The 18,747-nt window shown below is 41.1% G+C and overlaps 2 protein-coding genes across 4 annotated transcripts; one reads left to right on the top strand and one right to left on the bottom strand.

Moving 5' to 3' along the window:
* Positions 1-531: 531 nt before the first annotated feature.
* LOC102079001 (zinc finger protein 615) lies at positions 532-4,251 on the bottom strand. 3 transcript variants are annotated; one of them, XM_005460956.4, is made up of 2 exons: positions 4,128-4,251; positions 532-2,262 (listed from the first exon to the last, which is right to left on the bottom strand). In XM_005460956.4, the coding sequence occupies exon 2, from the start codon at positions 2,197-2,199 to the stop codon at positions 1,153-1,155; it is 1,047 nt and encodes a 348-aa protein (XP_005461013.1). In that variant the 5' UTR covers positions 2,200-2,262; positions 4,128-4,251; the 3' UTR covers positions 532-1,152. The 3 variants fall into 3 exon arrangements, 2 of the variants coding, with proteins under 2 accessions (XP_005461013.1, XP_019208481.1); XM_019352936.2 differs by lacking the exon at positions 4,128-4,251 and adding an exon at positions 2,371-2,423; XR_002058652.2 differs by lacking the exon at positions 532-2,262 and adding an exon at positions 2,424-2,564 and having other exon boundaries at positions 4,128-4,240.
* A 735-nt stretch (positions 4,252-4,986) lies between these two features.
* Positions 4,987-12,103, top strand: eif1axb (eukaryotic translation initiation factor 1A X-linked b). The gene is made up of 7 exons (XM_003456243.5): positions 4,987-5,158; positions 6,021-6,104; positions 8,559-8,662; positions 8,848-8,898; positions 9,175-9,256; positions 9,846-9,937; positions 10,882-12,103. Exons 1-7 carry the CDS (start codon positions 5,143-5,145, stop codon positions 10,885-10,887), a joined length of 435 nt encoding a protein of 144 aa, XP_003456291.1. The 5' UTR covers positions 4,987-5,142; the 3' UTR covers positions 10,888-12,103.
* The last annotated feature ends 6,644 nt before the right edge of the window (positions 12,104-18,747 follow it).

The raw sequence follows: 18,747 nt of genomic DNA, 5'->3' as shown, positions 1-18,747 counted from the left end.
CTCTTCTGTGGAACCAGCTTCCAGTTTGGATTCGGGAGACAGACACTATCTCTACTTTCAAGATTAGGCTTCAAACTTTCCTTTTTGCTAAAGCATATAGTTAGGGCTGGACCAGGTGACCCTGAATCCTCCCTTAGTTATGCTGCAATAGACGTAGGCTGCCGGGGATTCCCATGATGCATTGAGTTTTTCCTTTCCAGTCACCTTTCTCACTCACTATGTGTTAATAGACCTCTCTGCATCGAATCATATCTGTTATTAACCTCTGTCTCTCTTCCACAGCATGTCTTTATCCTGTTTTCCTTCTCTCACCCCAACCGGTCGCAGCAGATGGCCCGCCCTCCCTGAGCCTGGTTCTGCCGGAGGTTTCTTCCTGTTAAAAGGGAGTTTTTCCTTCCCACTGTCGCCAAAGTGCTTGCTCATAGGGGGTCATATGATTGTTGGGTTTTTCTCTGTATTTATTATTGTACATCTACTGTACAATATAAAGCGCCTTGAGGCGACTTTTGTTGTGATTTGGCGCTATATAAATAAAACTGAATTGAATCAAATTCTTTATGCTGTTCCTGTCTCTGACTTCCTGACCTAATCGCCTACTCTGTGCTGCTTAATGCAACTTTCTTTTAAAAACAGACCTGATGGACCCTGGAAGTCGCTTCTGATGGAATCACAGCTCTGATCATTACGGGTTATCCTGCAAGGTAAGAAGACTAATCTGACTGTGTGTGTGTGCGCCACATATATCAGCAACATTTAAAAAAGATGGTTACTGAAGACTGTGATTAAACGTGTAAAATGGGTTTTAAATACACACGCAGTAGTTATATGGACGATGTTTAGCCTGTGCTGATTCTGACCGTTTCTGGACGTTTTTCTCTGAGACAAGTTTTTTGTCCCGTTTCATCAACTAGGATTATTCCTACTTGAAAATAAAGGAAGGGAATTCAAATAATTCCTGGACACTTCTACTTAAGCAGTAACATGTTTGGTCATTAACTGCACACACACACAAAAAAGGTTTTCTAACTGTTAGGGGAAAAGTTTTTTTGCCCAAAGTTCAGTTCAGATGCATAAAATGTAGGATTTGACCCTGACGTCTGTGAGCCGCTGCCGCTTCGCTCGAACACGAAGCTAAACGGTGAGTCTGGAGCGTCAGAAGTCGGAGTCGTCTGTCGCCGAGTTATCAGCACCGGCAGAGACTTCAAAAGTCTGCAGGCGGCTTTCATTAGCCTTCTGCTCAGTCATCTTCTTCTTGTTGTGGTTTCTGATGTGCACGCTCAGACCCCGCTCAGTCATTTCGTAGATCTGACACTTGGCGCAGTAGTATGGCGACACCCCGACGTGCCTGAACTGGTCGGCGAGGTACGACACGAGCGTCTTGAAGCCTTTGTTGCAGATGTCGCAGCGCGGGATAACACCCGGATGCTCCTTCTCCAGGTGCTTCTTCAGGCCCCACCTCGACCCTTTGAACCCCTTCTTCTCCTCTGTGCCGGCTTCCTCCTCGGCTGCGCAGAGGCGGCAGACGAACACGGCGTCCTGGTTGGCGTGGCGCCTCGTGTGCGCGTCCAGCTCGATCTGAGTGCGGAGCGACTGCTGGCAGGAGGTGCAGAAGAACGTCTTCTTCCCCTCCATGTGGTGCATCTGCTTTAGATGTACCGCCAGCCCAGACGCCCTCTTGAAAAACTTGCCGGGCGGCGGGCACATCGTGCACACCAGTTTTTTACCTGAGCCCGAGTTCATCTCCATCACGTCGCTGTAATCCTCTCCCAGCGCCAGCACGCTCTTATTGCTCACCACCAACTCCTCGCTTTTGATCTCCTCTTCCTCGGCTACCAACCTCCTCTTCTGGCTCACCTGAGGTCGCAACCTCGCCGGTCTTGACGGCAGCAGAGCTCCGGGGTTCTCGCTGACCACCGGAGTTTTAACAATTGGCTCTTTCGCTGGGAGCGACCGATCTACGGACATCGTGAACTGGTAACTCTCTCCCTCCTCTTCAGGGTTTGAATACTCGATGACGTAGACGCCATCATCGTCATCCTCTCCCACGACCTCCTCCTCCGCAGGCACCGAGCACTCCACCTCGTAGAACACCTTCCCATCAACGTGCGACTCCTCTTCAGCGATGTGAGTGTCATCTATTCTCACCACTGTTATCTGGTCCATCCCGCCGGCGCCATCCCAGTTTTTGTTTCCGGCCATGACCGAGGATGACGATGCTTTTCCTGCACCTCTGCTTTGAACAGTCGACTGTTTGGAAGACGTCTGAAAGGAGAAAAATATACTGCATTATAGCTTCCAGCAGCAAACAGATAAAATACTACAGAATGAAGGCATAAAAAGTCTTTCTTAGATATATCAATGAATCAATACCATATACATTGTATTTCCTGACAGTAAATATTGGTTTGTGACTGGAGTCCTCGTTCTGCATCACATCCTGGTTAGAGAGCAGCTCCATCTCAAAGAGCAGAACAAGGACTAACATCACCCAAGACGGTGAAGTCAAAGTCAGTCTGACCACAGGATCAGAGTCTGGGAATCACCGCAACAGTGATCTGAACAGCCTATTGTTGGAAAGACGGGAGACAGGAAGGGCCGATGCAAGTTTGTCAACAGTGAATCAACTTTCAAAATAAGAGCATACGGGAATACGTGATAGTGAACTGACTGAGATGCTGTCTGAAATTGATAAAACAATAAAAATAAATCTCAAAACACACCTGAGGGGTGTGCTAGCTTAGAACATGCTGGACTCATAACAGATCATCTTGTGTGGAAGAATACTCCTATAACGTGTGAGCCTCAAGGACAAAGCCTGGTTTAGCAGAGAAAGTCGATAACTGCCCTTGTGACACCCCTCATCTCTGACTCGGGGTTTATAGGTAAACTTTCTTCATCCCTCTGGGCAGCCCACCCAAGTCCATGTGTGAAAAACACTTAACATTTACCAAATCTATTCATAAATACTAAATATTATCCAAGTTTTATTTTTGTTTGGAGTGACCAGGATGGAAAGACTTCGAAATAAAAACATCAGAAGGAGAAGAAGTTAGAGACAAGAGCCTGAGGTGGTTTGGACATGTGGAAGGAGGAGAAAGGATGTTGAAGATGGAGCTGCCAGGGAGGAGGAAAAGAGGAAGACCTCAGAGAAGAATCATGGATGTAGTGGAGGAGGACATGCAGGCAGTTGGTGACACAAAGGAGGATCCCGGGGATAGGGTGAGATGGAGCAGCTGAAAGACGTAGGTCTGCACCGTGATGCAGCTGAATTTGAGTAAAAGCAGTTCCACTCAGACTCAACAGGAAACATATTATTAATTAATGATGAATGAATATTAATATTACATGTCCAGGTATTTGTTCGTAGTTTTTATCTGTACATGCTTGTATGCTACTCATTCATTGATGCAGGTATGCATTAACATATAAATAGACAATAAATCAAGAAAATTATTGTTCATAATACAATTATTATATTTTTATTTACATGTATAATAACTACTTGTATTATTTACAAAATCTGTAATTGTGTTTATTGTGTCAAATAATCATTTGTGATTACAGTAAAATACTTACTGTTTATTTATGTAACTGCACAGCTCTTGCCCATAATTCATGCAATCGCCATTAAGACCATTTTTTTCTATCATAGTATTTTATTTTTCACATACATGTAGATTATATTAACTAATATTATAATTTTTCATTATAATTTTTTATTCCCTTTTTATACGTGCACGTTTAAATGTTTATTTTGATCATTCCTGTTATAACAAGACTTCCATTCAAAATGTTCTGTTTTAGGTAGAAGTGAGACGTGAGCAGCGATACTTCACGTTTTAATGAAACATTTTTTCTCCAATAAATAATCCGCCACGACCTATATTTCTGCTCAAGTCTTTTCTGTTTATTCTTTTAAATAACAGCAAGAATAAAGTCAACATTCAGCACGACCCTGCTGCCGAAGTCAGCCATCACAACCATTAGCTTAGCAACGAATTGCTAATCAGCAAACAGGGGCAACTCTGAGGTTTAAATTTCTCCACTATGCACTAGTTGGCTCTTTAACATTAAAGGAAAAGAGTTGAACTGCATGCACAAATGTTCAGATACAGCTAATCGTTCACCTTTAGTCGATGCAGGTGGTCAGATTTCCTGCAGAAAGCTAGCTGAGCCACAAAAAGAAAACACACACAAAAAAACGTGTTTTCTTTCAGGACGAACCAACGAGCTGATAAGACATGACGCCCCCTGGAGCCCTGGATGTACTTTAAAACTATCAGCAGTCAGCGAAAAACAGTTCAGTAAAATACTGTATAACAGAACGATACTGTATGATAAGATAGTTACCCCAGAAGGGACTCAGTTACGTTTAAACTAATAAATAAAGTCACATAAAATTAGCTTAATAAGTTAAAAAATGTCATAAAAATAATAATAAGTAATAAAATTAATATAAAAAATAAACATTTGTAATTTAGTAAGGAGCTCGGGGTAAATTTAAAAATAAAAATTACATTAAAATGGAATAAAAATGAGTACAAGAAACAACAGAATAACCCTCAACATAAAAAATCAATAAAAAACTAAAAGAAGATTGGACATAAAATACAATAAAATTTAATAAAATATCATTTAAAAAATCATGATCTAATTCGTGAAGGAGCTCCACAGGTTAAAGGTACATGTAAGGAAAATATTGAAATATTTTTGAAAAATAAAATAAAACGTAAAAATGTGAATATAAATCAATACATTAATAACTAAAGAAAATAAAACAGCCACAGTAAAAATGTTTATTTAAAATCTGTATGATAACAATGTAAAAAGTGAACATAAGCAATAAGAATTACTATTACTACGGTACTTTTACATTTATTAGAGGTTAATTTCGTCACTGTTGCTTCTTTACTGAAAGAAGCGCTTTGTCTCTGTAACAATCCCCTGTTACAATAAAGTATTGAGGTTTTGAATGTCCTGGTCTGCGCATGCGCACTTCTGAGGAGTGATTCGACGCTGAGTAGCTAGCATCTCGTCACATCTGTGCTTTCTCTGCATTCGCTCACTTCTCGTAAACAATTATTGTTTAACAGCTGGTCATTTCTACCGAGCGGAACTACCGTGACCGAGGCGTGAAAGAATATGCCCAAAAATAAAGGTAAGGTTAACCGAAAGCCGTACGCTAGCGACGTGTTTCGGTTGATTGTGTCGGAGCCCGCCGCGGACACACGCAGCTAAAACGTGACACCGACCGGCTGCTGCTAGTTAGCCCCGCGGAACCTCGTTTACACGACCGTCAGCGTGGTATACGTGAGGTTTACCCGCTCTGCTTGGTTGTATGCGGGTTAACTGTGAATTTAGGAGAAATCTGATATAAGTTCTCCGGCTCCGTTAACGATCGAGCTCGCCTGATTACTGGTGTAGTCCGCTGCTAACTATTACAGCTAACCAGCTAGCGTCTACCTAGTTACCCCACCCGGGCTGGCCCGTAATATCCGCCTCCAATTTTCACCAATATTTAGCCTTTTAAAACACCAGAGTGTCTTTATACTGGGTTCTAAACTATTCTCCAGCTGGTATTGTAGCGTTTGGACGATGTTACGACCCTTAAAATAAAGGTTCGCTCCTGTTTCTGTCCGGTTCCCCTTTCAGAGAGAAGCTCACACAGGCGTTGAAATTAATGCCGTCTCTGCTGTGTACCACAATAAAAACCCAGTTTGGATAACTGAAATTGAACCATTCACATGTACTTAAAACAAGGTGTCAGTGTTGTCTTGTTTAGCAGAAGTTTCTGGTGTTTCTAGTCATTTTTGCTCTGTTGCTAAACAAAAAGCTGCCTTAAGCTTGATTAGATTTAACTCCACTCAAGCCAACCTGATGAAATCTTAGTATTGGTGTATTTCCATTTAATGGTTGATTGATTGCTTATGGCGCCAAAATTATTTATATGTAAGTTTAAAAAACAAAACAGTGAAATTGACACAAACCACTAATTTATTTCTGCTTGTTTCTGTTTACAGGTAAAGGAGGTAAAAATCGGCGACGTGGAAAGAACGAAAATGAGTCTGAGAAGAGGGAGCTGGTGTTCAAGGAGGATGGACAGGGTAAGACTGGGTTCAGGTTATTCTGTTTGTGGGTTAGAAGAGTTGCCTTCACCTCCGAGGTAAGCAAGCTAGTATGCAAGTATTGCTTGCACAATATAATGCTGTTCACAGAAAATTGTCAGGTAAACAAAACACTGACAGCATTATAGCACTGAATTTACATGTTTAAAAAGGAGTAGGAGGACAAAGTATAAACTTATTCATAAGGTCTAGGATTAAGTGTCACTGCATGTCCTTAACAAACAGTAATTTAGTGTGTTTGACGTGCGTGGGATGAAGAGTGAACTATTAAGGTTTTAAGGTATGTCTCAGTTAAAATACAGTATTTCTTCTTATTATGGAAAAATAAAATTGAGTTACACAAAGGAGAGTGATAAGTAAAATACAAAATAAAATGTAATAAAGGTAAAAAAAATAATTAAACCTTTTAAATGAATGGAACAAAATGTAGTTTAAAAGGCTGCATATTATTGGATAAGTTGGTTCTAGAGTGAAATCGCGTGGTAAATTCAATAAAACAGAATAAAAAGTGCCTCCCTAAAACAAACACATCAAATGCTAAAAGTATAGTGGTCAGTATATGAAGAAGAAAGAAGTTATTTAAATAGTAATAATAAAAGTTTGTTCTAATGTTAGTTTACTGTATCAGCTGTAAAACTGTTTTAAGAGCGATGTTTCACTATATTATGTCTCTCTCTCTCTTTTTCCTTTTTTTAGCATCTGCAAATAAAATATGATCTCAATAAGTTGAAATCAAAATGAAGACATGGATATAAAGTTTTTTTTAAAACGCTTTTGGGAAACCTGAATATCATCTAAACGTTTAGAAAATAACAAGCTGAATACAAAAAGACAAATTTAAGGAGGGAAAAAAAATCCCGATTGTCGTAAGTTGGGCAAAGTTTTAAGAAATGTAAATGAATGTCGTAGCTCATCGTTCATGTTAGAACTACTTGGATCTCCAAGATTGAAATGTAATCTTCCACTCTAATCTAACCTAATCTAATCAGTTTTATCCAAACAAAAAAAATGCTTGAAGTTTTCACAGTCCTGTGCTTGCAAATGTGACAATTATTTGATGGTAAATCAAATATTTGGTTAAAAATGTCTCGTCAAGCTGTGAGGATTTAATTTTAATTTTGTTTGTATAGCACCAATTCACACCAACAGTTGCCTCACGGCGCTTAATGTTGTAATGTAAAGACCCTACAGTTAGTAGAAAGAAACCCCAACTTTTACATGACCTACTATAAACAAACATTTGGTGAGAGTGGGAAGGAAAAACTCCCTTTTAACAGAAGGAAAGGATTTAAGAGCAGTGATGTTTAGAGCGCTGGATGACTGAGGGGTTTACTGGCTCAGCAAACAAGCCTGCAGTCAGACCGCAGTGCTCACTGCTGCCAAATGCAGAGCAGGATCTTCAGCTTACAAATGTTAGGATCCAGCTGGAGCTGCTCAAAAATACACTGCTCAAATCCAGATGTAACAACCTTCTGAGGAGCAGGTTTAAAAACAAATAAAAATTAAAAGTTAAACATTGCAATCACTGGATGATCTATCTTGTGTCATTATGCCATTCACGAATATTTATGGCTGGATCCACTCCCAACATCCTCGGTGCATGTGTCACTGATCCTACCAGACCTGGATCAGAGCATCAGTTCTACTTTCATCATTCAAGAACTGTTCTGTACCAGGAAGAACCCACGGCCCAAAGCACCAGGATAGGATCACAGACAGCGTCTTGATGCATTCTCAATCATCCAGGAAAGTAAATCTCCAAAAGTTGAATCTGTTCATCTGGACGTAGCGTTTTGTGGGAGAAACGTTTCGTCACTTGGATGAGTGACGAAACGTTTCTCCCACAAAACGCTACGTCCAGATGAACAGATTCAACTTTTGGAGAATCACAGACAGCAGTCATTCTGGAATGTTTCAGGCTTCAGACTCTCACATGTGCTCAGTGTGAACAGTTTGTTTAGAAACATGCACACGAGTAACCTGCAGAGCAGCACATACTGTTCCTGCTGCTCGGTTGCTGTTATCTACAGCTTTGTCTAGCTCTCCTCATGCAGGTGTCCACTCTGAATCTTGACACTGTGCCGGGAGACTCAGTAAACTTTCCTGTGACAGCAGGCATGGAGATCCTGAAGGATCTGGACTGCATGGGCAACCATCAGTAACCGGGACACTAACAAAAAGCAAAACTAGAGAAAAATCAGTCAGAAGGGAGGAAGAGTGAGCAGTCTGTGGGCACCACCTGCCATTCCCTTTGTGGGGGTTGTCTTGTTGTTGCCTCATCCAGTGCATCTGTCACTTTCATTTGCACCAAGGCAGCTGAAATAGATTCATAATGGTTTATTCCTCCTATTCTGAACAGTGTACGAGCCCTTTATTACAGGCGAGTATATCACGGATTGATTTTAGCTTCCTTTGCTCTCTTGTGTGTCTCAGAATACGCTCAGGTGATTAAAATGTTGGGGAACGGACGTCTGGAGGCGATGTGCTTCGATGGAACCAAGCGGCTTTGCCACATCAGAGGAAAACTCCGGAAAAAGGTAGGAATGACCCGAGCACCTTCTGTCGCCTTCTCCCACCATCACACGCGCACACACAGAGGAAACCCTGTGGTGTGACGCCGCGTCAGCGTTTTCTCAGGCAGCCGCCGTCAGCGTGTGCGCGGGTCACAAAGTGCAGCGTGACCCTGTGCGACTCATCCCTGCTTTGTTTTGTTTTCCTCCAGGTCTGGATTAACACGTCGGACATCATCCTGGTCGGGCTGAGGGATTATCAGGTGTGTTGGTTGCTCACACAGGCTTCAGATCAGACCACTAATGCTGTGTTGTCAGTCACTGAGAGGGCACCGTGAAGCTTTAACAGCCTGCATTACTTTTCCTAAACTTATTTGTGTTTTATCAGTAGAGATGTTTATGATGGCCAAAAATAACAGAAAACTGCTCATAGTTGTGTTTACATGGAGAATCCTCCTACTTACAGGCCTCTGTAGGGGCTGTTATTACTAAGTTACTGTGATCAATAACACAAACTTTAACCTCAACTTTTGTTTCAGGACAACAAAGCTGACGTCATCCTTAAGTACAACGCAGACGAGGCTCGCAGTTTGAAAGCGTACGGAGAGCTGCCAGAGCACGGTGAGTTACGCCGCACGTGTCACATTAATGAGGCGGTTCTTTAAAAACTTAAGAGATGCTGTGTTAATGTTACTGCAGCTGTTTGTCTCTTTAATGAAGAGTCCTGGTGTCTGTTTTACTTCCATGAACTTCCACAAACAATAATGTGTCAGACCTGTAGGTGAAGTGTAGTATTCTGTTTTCTTGCAAATCCAAGGTGGAAAATAGTTGCAGGTTTTGATCAGCAGAGGGCCTCATCGCACATCACAAACATACTGAATTTTGGGACTGAGCAAAGTAGCAGCACCGTGGTGATGACCCGACCAACTGCAGGAACACAATAGAGGAAGGGTTAGGGCTACCCGGTTAGCCATGCATGAACTTTCAAAATAAGAGTTCAAGGTTTCTCCACTAATAAGTCACAGTCACAGTGTGTGCAAGGTGGAGAAGTGGTGACAGTCTCATTTCCAAACTGCTCCCTGATGGTGATGGAGAGCATTCAGAGCATGTATAACTCCACAGTCCGACCCTGTGGCGTGGTTAGATTCACTCTGGGGTCGGCGTGAGTACTCGTGAGATTTTTCTGATGCATTTTCTGTTTCATCCGCAGCCAAAATCAACGAGACAGACACATTTGGACCTGGAGACGACGATGAGATTCAGTTTGATGACATTGCAGATGATGATGAGGACATTGATGATGTAAGTTGGCGTAATTGAACAATGTTTTTTATATATTGTAAGTAGCTGAATTTAATTCTTCACAGGAGTGGATTATAATCCCAAATGTAATCTTGAAGCCAGTACAACACCTTGAATTAAATATACAGAACTAGCAGCATAATTTTTACTTTCTTTTTTTAGTTCTAAATCTCCACCAGTGACCTTATTTTCCGAGACACAGTGGAGCCAAAAATGATCAGCAAGTATCAGTATTTGGTAAACTGGTTCACAGTGAAAGTCATTTCTGACCCGACATGATAAAACATGCGTCTGCTGTGATAATTAACTGAAAGTCGGGATGTTTTTAAAGGAGAAAAGTGGATGTCGAGGTGTCACTTTGGACTTCAGAAGCACATCACAGATGAAACCGTTATCAGTGAGGAGAGAATTTGAGAATAAAGCTTTAGCTGCACCTCTATTCCTTAAACAATTAAAGCTGCCGCGTTAACTTAGAGGTTTCCTGCTTTGCTTGCTCTTAAACAAGTTTGGTCTTGGAGCGTGTGTCCTCAAAAGAGTTGTGGTGGTCACATTTTATTGCATTTTTATAGACAAAAAGCTTATAAATCACAATTGATCGTATTTAAGTTCATTTCTGATTTAAAATAAAAACAGAAAGAAAGAGGAAATGTGAGGATGGTTCTGACGGGACAGTTTAGCTGAGCGAGCCTGGGCGTAAAACTGTTTTTAAGGGACTTTGGAGTCTCTGACCTACTAACAGCCTTATATTGGCTTTTTTCAAATGCGTTTCAGATTAATGCATTTGATGATCCTCACCATCTTTGGTTGGACTTTAACCCCCAACATGATATAAACTGTAGAAGTAGTTTGTTTGGTCCAAATATGGTGGATAACTGAACAACTGCGTGCACGCTGGGATCAGATTGTGCAGAACAAACTCAAATGTTTCCTCTTCCTCTTTGCAGATCTAAAATCCTGCCACTGGAGGGGGAAGGTGGGATTTTGCTAGAGATGCTCCGATTGGGATCTTTCGAGCCGAACACAGCGCACCGAAAATAATTATTTTTATTAAGATCAGCCTATGCCAGTCCAATACAGTTTATTAATATACAGTATGTTTAATCCAGCTTGTTTATCATCAGTAGACATCTTTGTTGTTTGGAGAACTTTAAGTGCATTTCACACAGGGGGAGATCACCATCAGTACTTTGATTTATTAGACAAGACGCTGCTTTAGAGACTGTCTCAGTTATCAGACGGAGACCACTGAGGATGATGATTATGAAGATGATGGTGACGCCGACAGTTTGCTTTTCCCACCTTTGTGGAGAATCTGAGCTGGTCGACTGCATCATACGTGTAAGGTGAACATCTGGAGCATTTCTAGATTTTTACCTAACAGAAAAAGGCAAATCTGCCGTCTCATTTTTGATTTTCTTTTCCTGAATTTTACACACAGCTGCATAGAAAACACACTCATTGTCTCATGACTGCAAAATATCTCACACCTAGTGCATGTCATCTTTTAAAAATGTATTTATATTCATTTCACACTCTGTGGAATTTACAAACGAGTACAGAATCTCTGGATTCGCCAATAAAAACATTAACCAGTTTGTGTTTTTCCTCCTTGAGCGTGTATCGTTGTTTGTTGATGGCAGAAAGAATGCGGTGACCTCCACGGTGGCTTTTTGCTCCCTTTCCTTTGCGCCCTCCCCGCTCACATAAGCTTGTATTTTTAGTTTAAACCCAGGCTGACTGAAGGCGATCCTGCTCCCCTAAAATCAAAATAAGACTCAGATGTATTTCTCTGTTTACTTCCCTCATTTGTCTTTCTGTTGTTGTTTCTTTGTCCTCTTTTTGAACTCTTTGCTGCTCACAAGCTCGGCCGCTAGACCAGTGGTTCCCAAACGTTCCCCTTGCAGACATCCCCACCAGTTAAACCAGTAAAACCTCACAGCACAGCCATTTATCATCGCATAGAACCTCTAGAAAAATCAGTGATTTATATCTGCAGCATATTATATCTATTTTCCCTCCTCGCAGTCCCCGAGGAGGCCCAGCACCTCAGTTTGGGAACCACTGCTCTAGACGACGTGGGGCCTGTTGCTGATGTAACTGAATTAATAAAAAAAATAAAATGTACTATGTTTAAAGGCTGGGTTTCCAATAAAGATCTTAACTCCACTGACCTGGCATCGTGGTTTTTGGGCGCCTAACGCACTTCCTGTGCCGGTCTGATGGTGGCAGCAGGATCTCTGAGATAAACTGACCTTGTGCTCTTGGGCACTTCAAGCTGAGAACATTCAGGGCTGCAGGGAACAAAAACTGGTATTTTTGTCCTTACAGTGTGGAGAGGCTGTGCAGAAAGTGACCACCTCCTGTGGTGAAGCCTTCAGCCTCAGGCTCACAGTGTGCCTGCTCTTTGTCTCCAAATGTTTTTATTTAAAGTTGACCAGTTGTTCTGTCCCTTATTTAAGTTCTTATTTCATATTATTTCTACTCTTAAATGTTTACGTTGGGGAGAACAAAGACCAAGGAAAGAAGCTCAGTAATGCAGGCTTTTTCTGGCATACCTAACAAAGTAAGATATGCTGTCTAATTAAAGTATGGATGTAAGCAGAAATGTTAAACTTATTTATGACAGAGAACTGCGACATTATATATAAAATGTTTCTGAGCTATTGCAGCACATCTGTAGTTGTAAATGTATCTTAAAGAGGTCATTACAAACCTAACATTTTTTGGTTTATAACACCAGTAGTTCCAGCTTATAGCGCTTGCATAAACAATACCTAATCAGATCAGAACCCCTGGTATCTGTTTATACTGTATTTATACTCTGTGTGTGTTTGTGTCTTGTGTCCTGCAGGTTTTTCAAAAAAGGCCCGTTATTACCACATTATTGGGTTTATGTAATATGATATAATTTGAATGTTTGCACACCGAAGCGGATTTTGACCGTTTTTAAGACATGGGCTGGTTTAGTTCGTTGAATTTCTGCAATTATCACACAAAAACATCTGTATCTGAGAGGCTGTGGTCCACACATGTTTATTTTTTCTTTGTGATTTATTTAAAAACCTCGTTGTTGTTATTTATAGCGCTGCCATCTGAGGCGACTCAGTAAGCGTGTGTGTGTTGATCTGAAAACAGCCGCACTGACCCACATTTACAGCAGCCATCCTCACGGTTTGCCATTAACTATGACGTAACTGCACCGCTGGGGCCGGCACGTGCGGCCTGTCACGAGCCAATTTCAGCTAGTTTTACTGCCACGTAAGGAAGACAGTGTCCTTTTGTGACGACAAACGGATTTAATCTGAAAAGTTAAAAAAAAAAAGAAAAAACAAAGCAAATGACATAAACATGTTGTAAAGCTGCTTTACTGTGATTTATTCTTCCGCCTAGCTGCTTTTTATAGTTCTGGGCAAGCGTCAGTGCCGCTACCTGGTTGCTAAGCGACGCGTAACAGCGCGGGTGGGCGCATTAATATGTAAATTAGCCAAATGTAAAGCGGTCACAGGTTCGTGTTTCCGTCTTAAACCAAAAAACTGGAAAAATTTAATATTATTTTTTTTACTACATGTAGATACTTTTATAGTATCACAAAGAGCAATATTTAATCTTTTTCTTTCATTCCAGTATTTTTATTTTTATTTAATAAAGTAGTCCCGACCTTTCGTTGAAGCTACCTTTGTATTTGAAGCTTTAAATATGGCTACATCGGTTCTTGTTCATCTGAGATAAGTATATACGAGGAGTAACATGAAGATTACGTTTTATAGCATCAAATAGAAATCCACTCTACCTCCCCTCCCCTCCCTGTGCCTCCATAATTGCCTCCATACTCCTAGCATCCTCCTAGACTCCTCCTGAGTCACTGTGTCGGACCGGCGCTCTCCTGTGGGGGGTTTAACGTCTTTCTGGCTCTTGTCACGTCCCTCTACTGGAAAACACTCGATGACCCAGGTGGCTCCAGGTCCAGCTGACATGACAGGTGAGGAAAATATACGCTCCCGTTCATAAATCTTACATTAAATGTGTAGTATTGTCTGGGTAATCTTCCTACGCTCAGAAACGCCCATGGCCAAACATTAACCCACAACCATTAACCTGGATAGGACAGTTTCACGCTGCATTTTAATTTAAAGACCTTTAAAGAGTCATGCTTTACATGCGCATATACTGAAGAATTACTTTAGATATGTGCATCTGGAAACATATTTTCGATGTGCAATGTTTCCTATGTTTAGGCATGGTTTTGCATGTTGCGCTGTACAAATATGTTGTTGCATTTCATATATAGAGGTCTACGTGAGTGATACACATAAAATGACGTCTTGGGAAGTATATTTTATGATATGCCAGAATAAATATTCTAACTGATTATGTTTGCTATGCTACATTATATTGATTCCACCCATCCCTCTTTATGGGCTGTCAGCTCTTTAACCATCCACATTCGTCGATCGGCCTCTTAAAAAAACCAGCAGATTTCTGCATGTGATGTAATGTACACTGGAGATGGAGTGTGGGAGATGGGACCTTTGGCTCATATTTGCATGTATTTCCATATCTATTCCCTGTATGTTAAGACCACTGTTTGTTTAAAAACAAAAACATTTAGCGTTTGTGAATGCACAGAGCGAGGTGGATAGTTGCCCTTTGGCTGCTTTCAGTCTGTCAGTTTGACAGATTGAGAGGGAAAAAAAGGAGCAGGGAGAAGGCCGAAGGTTACACTCAGGGGTCCTGCTCTGACATCTGACCCCCAGAGGCGAAGCAGTGACTGACAGAAAATTTATTGCATCTGGACGCCCTGTGACTGATAGCTTTCCTAATCCCTGCTCTTCCATATTGACAAACGGAGTAGTCACGTTTGCTGCTCTGGCTTTACATTTTTAGCTCTATTTTGTCTCTCGGCCAAGTGTGAATCATGTCTGACTCTTCTCTCCCGAAACACAGCGCTGGTCCCTCCTCCTGCGCCAACACTGCTCGCCAACAGGCACGCATCTCCTTCTCGATCACCATCCAATCACAGAAGCCCTCCAGGTAAATGTGTAATCTCATCACACCGTTTTACATACTCCCAGGATTTTAATAAAGAAGAAGGTGACAGTTCTATTTATAGAGCGCCACTTCAAAACAACAGTCATCTCCAGGGGCTTTATTTAGTGAGCTGAAAACAAACTGCACAATCACAGCATCCCCTGCAAGCAGCACTCGGTGACTGTAGGAAGGAAGAACTCTCTTTTGAAAGAAGAGACTTCTGATAAAATCAAGCATAGGAAGTGAATGACTTTGCAAAACAAAAACCTGCAAGAGAGATTAAACAAAAGTTAATGACACAGTCATATACGTGGAAGCTTGTTTCTGCCACTGGAATAAAACAAAAAGGGTTTTTTTGCCTTTCAGAAGTCAAAGTTTTGGGTTATTATTTCAGAATTTGTGCTTACTAACAAAAACTTCTGAGAAGATAAGTCGGGAAAATAACCTGAAAATTGAGTTAGTGAGTTAAAATTTTAAGATAGTAACCTGAAATTTTGACAACAAGCTTCTGTACACTTATTTATTTAATATGTGCTTGTTGAAAGACATATCCTGGTCAAAAAATGACTGATGATAATCTTACTGGAAGTCTAAGGTAATTCCATCCAGAGTCAGCGTCTGGTTAGACACTGAAACATAGATTGTTGTAAACTGAATGCCTGAATCTGAATCTTTAATAAACGTCAGTATTTTTTATTTTTGAGTCATTCCTGTGTTTGTCTTAACTGTTTTTCAGATTGTGTTTTTGTGTGGTTAAAATTCCAAACAAAGTGAATGTGATTACATGTAGGGGTGGAGCTAAAGCAGCATGATAAAACATGAAAGATACCAAACATATGTAGAACCTGCAGGCGGCCAAACTAATCACTTAATTTTTCCTTTAACAGGCTCCCAGCTGCATTTAGCAAAAGAGCAAAGCAACGACGGAGAGAAAATTCGAGGTATGAGCGATTGTCCAGCTGGTGTAGCTGAGTGTGGTCTGTCTGCTTCATCTGTCACTGGCAAACGCACACAGATTGTTGGAGGTTTTCCTGTGATACGCAGTGTGCTGTATAGTGGATGAAGAAGTGCATTATTTCCCTTAAAATGTTGTGGAGGAAAAGTAGAAGTTGAGTTTCTAAATAAGTAAATAACGAATACCCCGGTGTGTGCGCAGAGCTGTCGGAGGTGCTGCGGGATAAAGAGCGTCGCATTCAACAGCAACTGGAACGCTGCGCAGAGGAGCGAGGGAGGAAGATGGAGGAGCAGAGGAGGAAGGAGCAGCAGCGCAAGGCGGCGGCTGTGGAGAAGAGACGAAAACAGCAAGAGGCGGAAAAGGTCAGAGGTCACAACACACTAATGCGTTGTTCCATTTAACTGGGAAGCCGGATGTTAGAGATGGGAGTGACGTCACTCCCAAGCTGAGCGGTTTCCAGTAGTAAAGTCGAAAAAACAGGATTTGCTTTGCTCTTTAGAAAGGTAGAGTTCACTAGCTAAACAGTGTGATGCTTGATTTTATGCTTAAAATCACAGCTTCTGCACATTCCTGCACAGGCTCTGGTCTGTTCTCTGCGTTTGGCTTTTTAAGCCACTTACAAATAAAAATTTCTACCATCGTCTTGGTTTGTTAGGTGGGGGCTGGTTACCTGCTCTGACTTGGAAATCTGACTTTAAAATTCTGACTAGGAACTCAAAAAATTCTGGCTTTGAACTTCAAATGGAACAGACCATAACTGTGCTTTCAGATAACATGAGAAGAGTAGAGACCCACTAAGGCTCTGAGATTAAATGTTTAAACCCTAATGGCTTCCTTAAGGAAAGCAGGAAAAGTATATGTGGCTTCAGATAGGGTTTAACTAATGACAGGGTTATTGGGAAAGCAAGCTGAGCTTAGCTAGCTCTCTGCTGCTTTGGGTTTCAACTAATTTGTTTGCATGAGCTGAGCTGGACTTGTTAGCAGAAAACAGCACTTATCTAGACTGTTAAGGAAAACTACAGTTAACATAAGAGGCGAGTCAATTCATGGGCGAATAGTGTGGTTTGGAGAAAAATCTGACTTTGTGTAATCTTTAAAAAACTGCTAACACAGCTAAACTGCAAGCAGTAGCACTGAGCTAAAGTAGGGTGGCCATATTTTGATTTCCAAAAAAGAGGACACTTGGTCTAGTCATGAAGAACTTTAATAATACTGTTTGCTTAAAGAAAACTTTAACATATTTAAATGATGTCTTCTCTGTGTGGTTATTGAATAGTGAAATAAAAAACGTCATATAGGCTTTTACAAATCAACAAGTGCAAAAAAAGAGGACAGTTGGTCACCCTAAGCTAAATGGGATAAACACGGCTAATTCATTCAACCCCACTGGGGCTGGTCTGGTGCCTGGTTGCCAAATAACAACCAGGTTACCTAAAAACTGCTGTAACTTGCTTCCTAACATTTCATGGCCGTTTCTCAATATGCATACTTGTGTGTACTTGTGTTCTCTCTGACTTTTGAAACATACAAGTACAGTTCCAGTTAAAACTCCACTGTGTTCCTGCTCCACCCATCAAGGATGCTTCAGGTGGTGACTTGTGTGTACACAGTGCAGCCAAGTATCCCAGAATGCATTTGGAACAGAAATCATAAGTAGCGCCAAACTCTTTACGTTTTGAAATATTAATGTTTCTATAACATAAAATAAACCTTTAAGATGTTTTTTGGAGAGAATGTAGTTGCTGTTAACCTCAAATATGTGGTTGATTTATCAAGATATTGTCTATTTGTACAAAAGGTCTGATGTTTTTGGAGATGTCCATCCCCCTAGTTTAACAGCCAGCCTCTTGCCTCGCCAGCTAGCAGCAGTTTTAAAAATGATCTGCTGCGAGCTGCGTGCTCTCGGCAGGTAACATGAGCTCCGACTGCCTGACTCCAGGCACATCCTTTTTGCTACTCAGTAGACATTAAATGTAGTGTATGATCCACGTAGGTCTTCTCTATGGGGTGATCTTTGGTTTATTTCAGTGTTTTATTTGTGCTTAAAATATATATTTTTAATAATCTGTTTTCTAAAGAACTCTGTAATTATGCGAATCATATGCACAAGCCAGTAAATGAAATTAAGGGTTAAAAATGTATTTGAGGGGAAGTACTAACTGTGTCCTCCCACCTCGGAGGTTCAGACGCCCAAATGAACTTGCGAAGTATGAACTAGCAGGAAAAGGCCCCTTACCTCAGTAGGAATGCTAGTTGGCTAGCTTTGCCTAATTACTTCAACATGATGCTAAATTCTTTGTAGTGTCAGATAATTTTATCCATCAATAAATCAACTACTAGAACAAAGCAAATATATATAATTAACATTTAATTTCTATAGTATAACTATTATCATGAGGGCAGTTTGCCTGTTAGCTGTACCTCAGCCACACAGCGTGTATCTGATATTGGCAGCATTAAGTTAGAAAAATACTCTTTTGTAAGTTTTTAAAAGGTTATTAGTGTGAAATAATTAATTTAGAGAGCATCGAGACAATAATGTAATCGATCATCAAGAAGGTCAGCACAATAAAACTGGATTATCACCCAGCCCGGGTCACACAGACTTTATGCTTCTCAGTGAAATAAAATCCGAGCTGTGCTCTCCTCAGACTGTCTCCTCCGTCATCTCCCCTCTTCAGAAACCTGATCACAGGACAGTTATTGGAAAAACGGGCTTGCTCTGTTTCCCACCACTGATCACTCTTTTCCTTTTTCTGTCTCTGAGCTCGCTGCTCTCCAACACTGAATTATTAACCGTGTCGATCCATAATCGAGTCAGTGTGTT

Source organism: Oreochromis niloticus, linkage group LG9 (genome assembly GCF_001858045.2).
Source record: "Oreochromis niloticus isolate F11D_XX linkage group LG9, O_niloticus_UMD_NMBU, whole genome shotgun sequence".
NCBI lineage: Eukaryota > Metazoa > Chordata > Actinopteri > Cichliformes > Cichlidae > Oreochromis > Oreochromis niloticus.
Note: the sequence above shows the minus strand (reverse complement) of the source record. Positions and strands in the feature narration are given on the sequence as shown.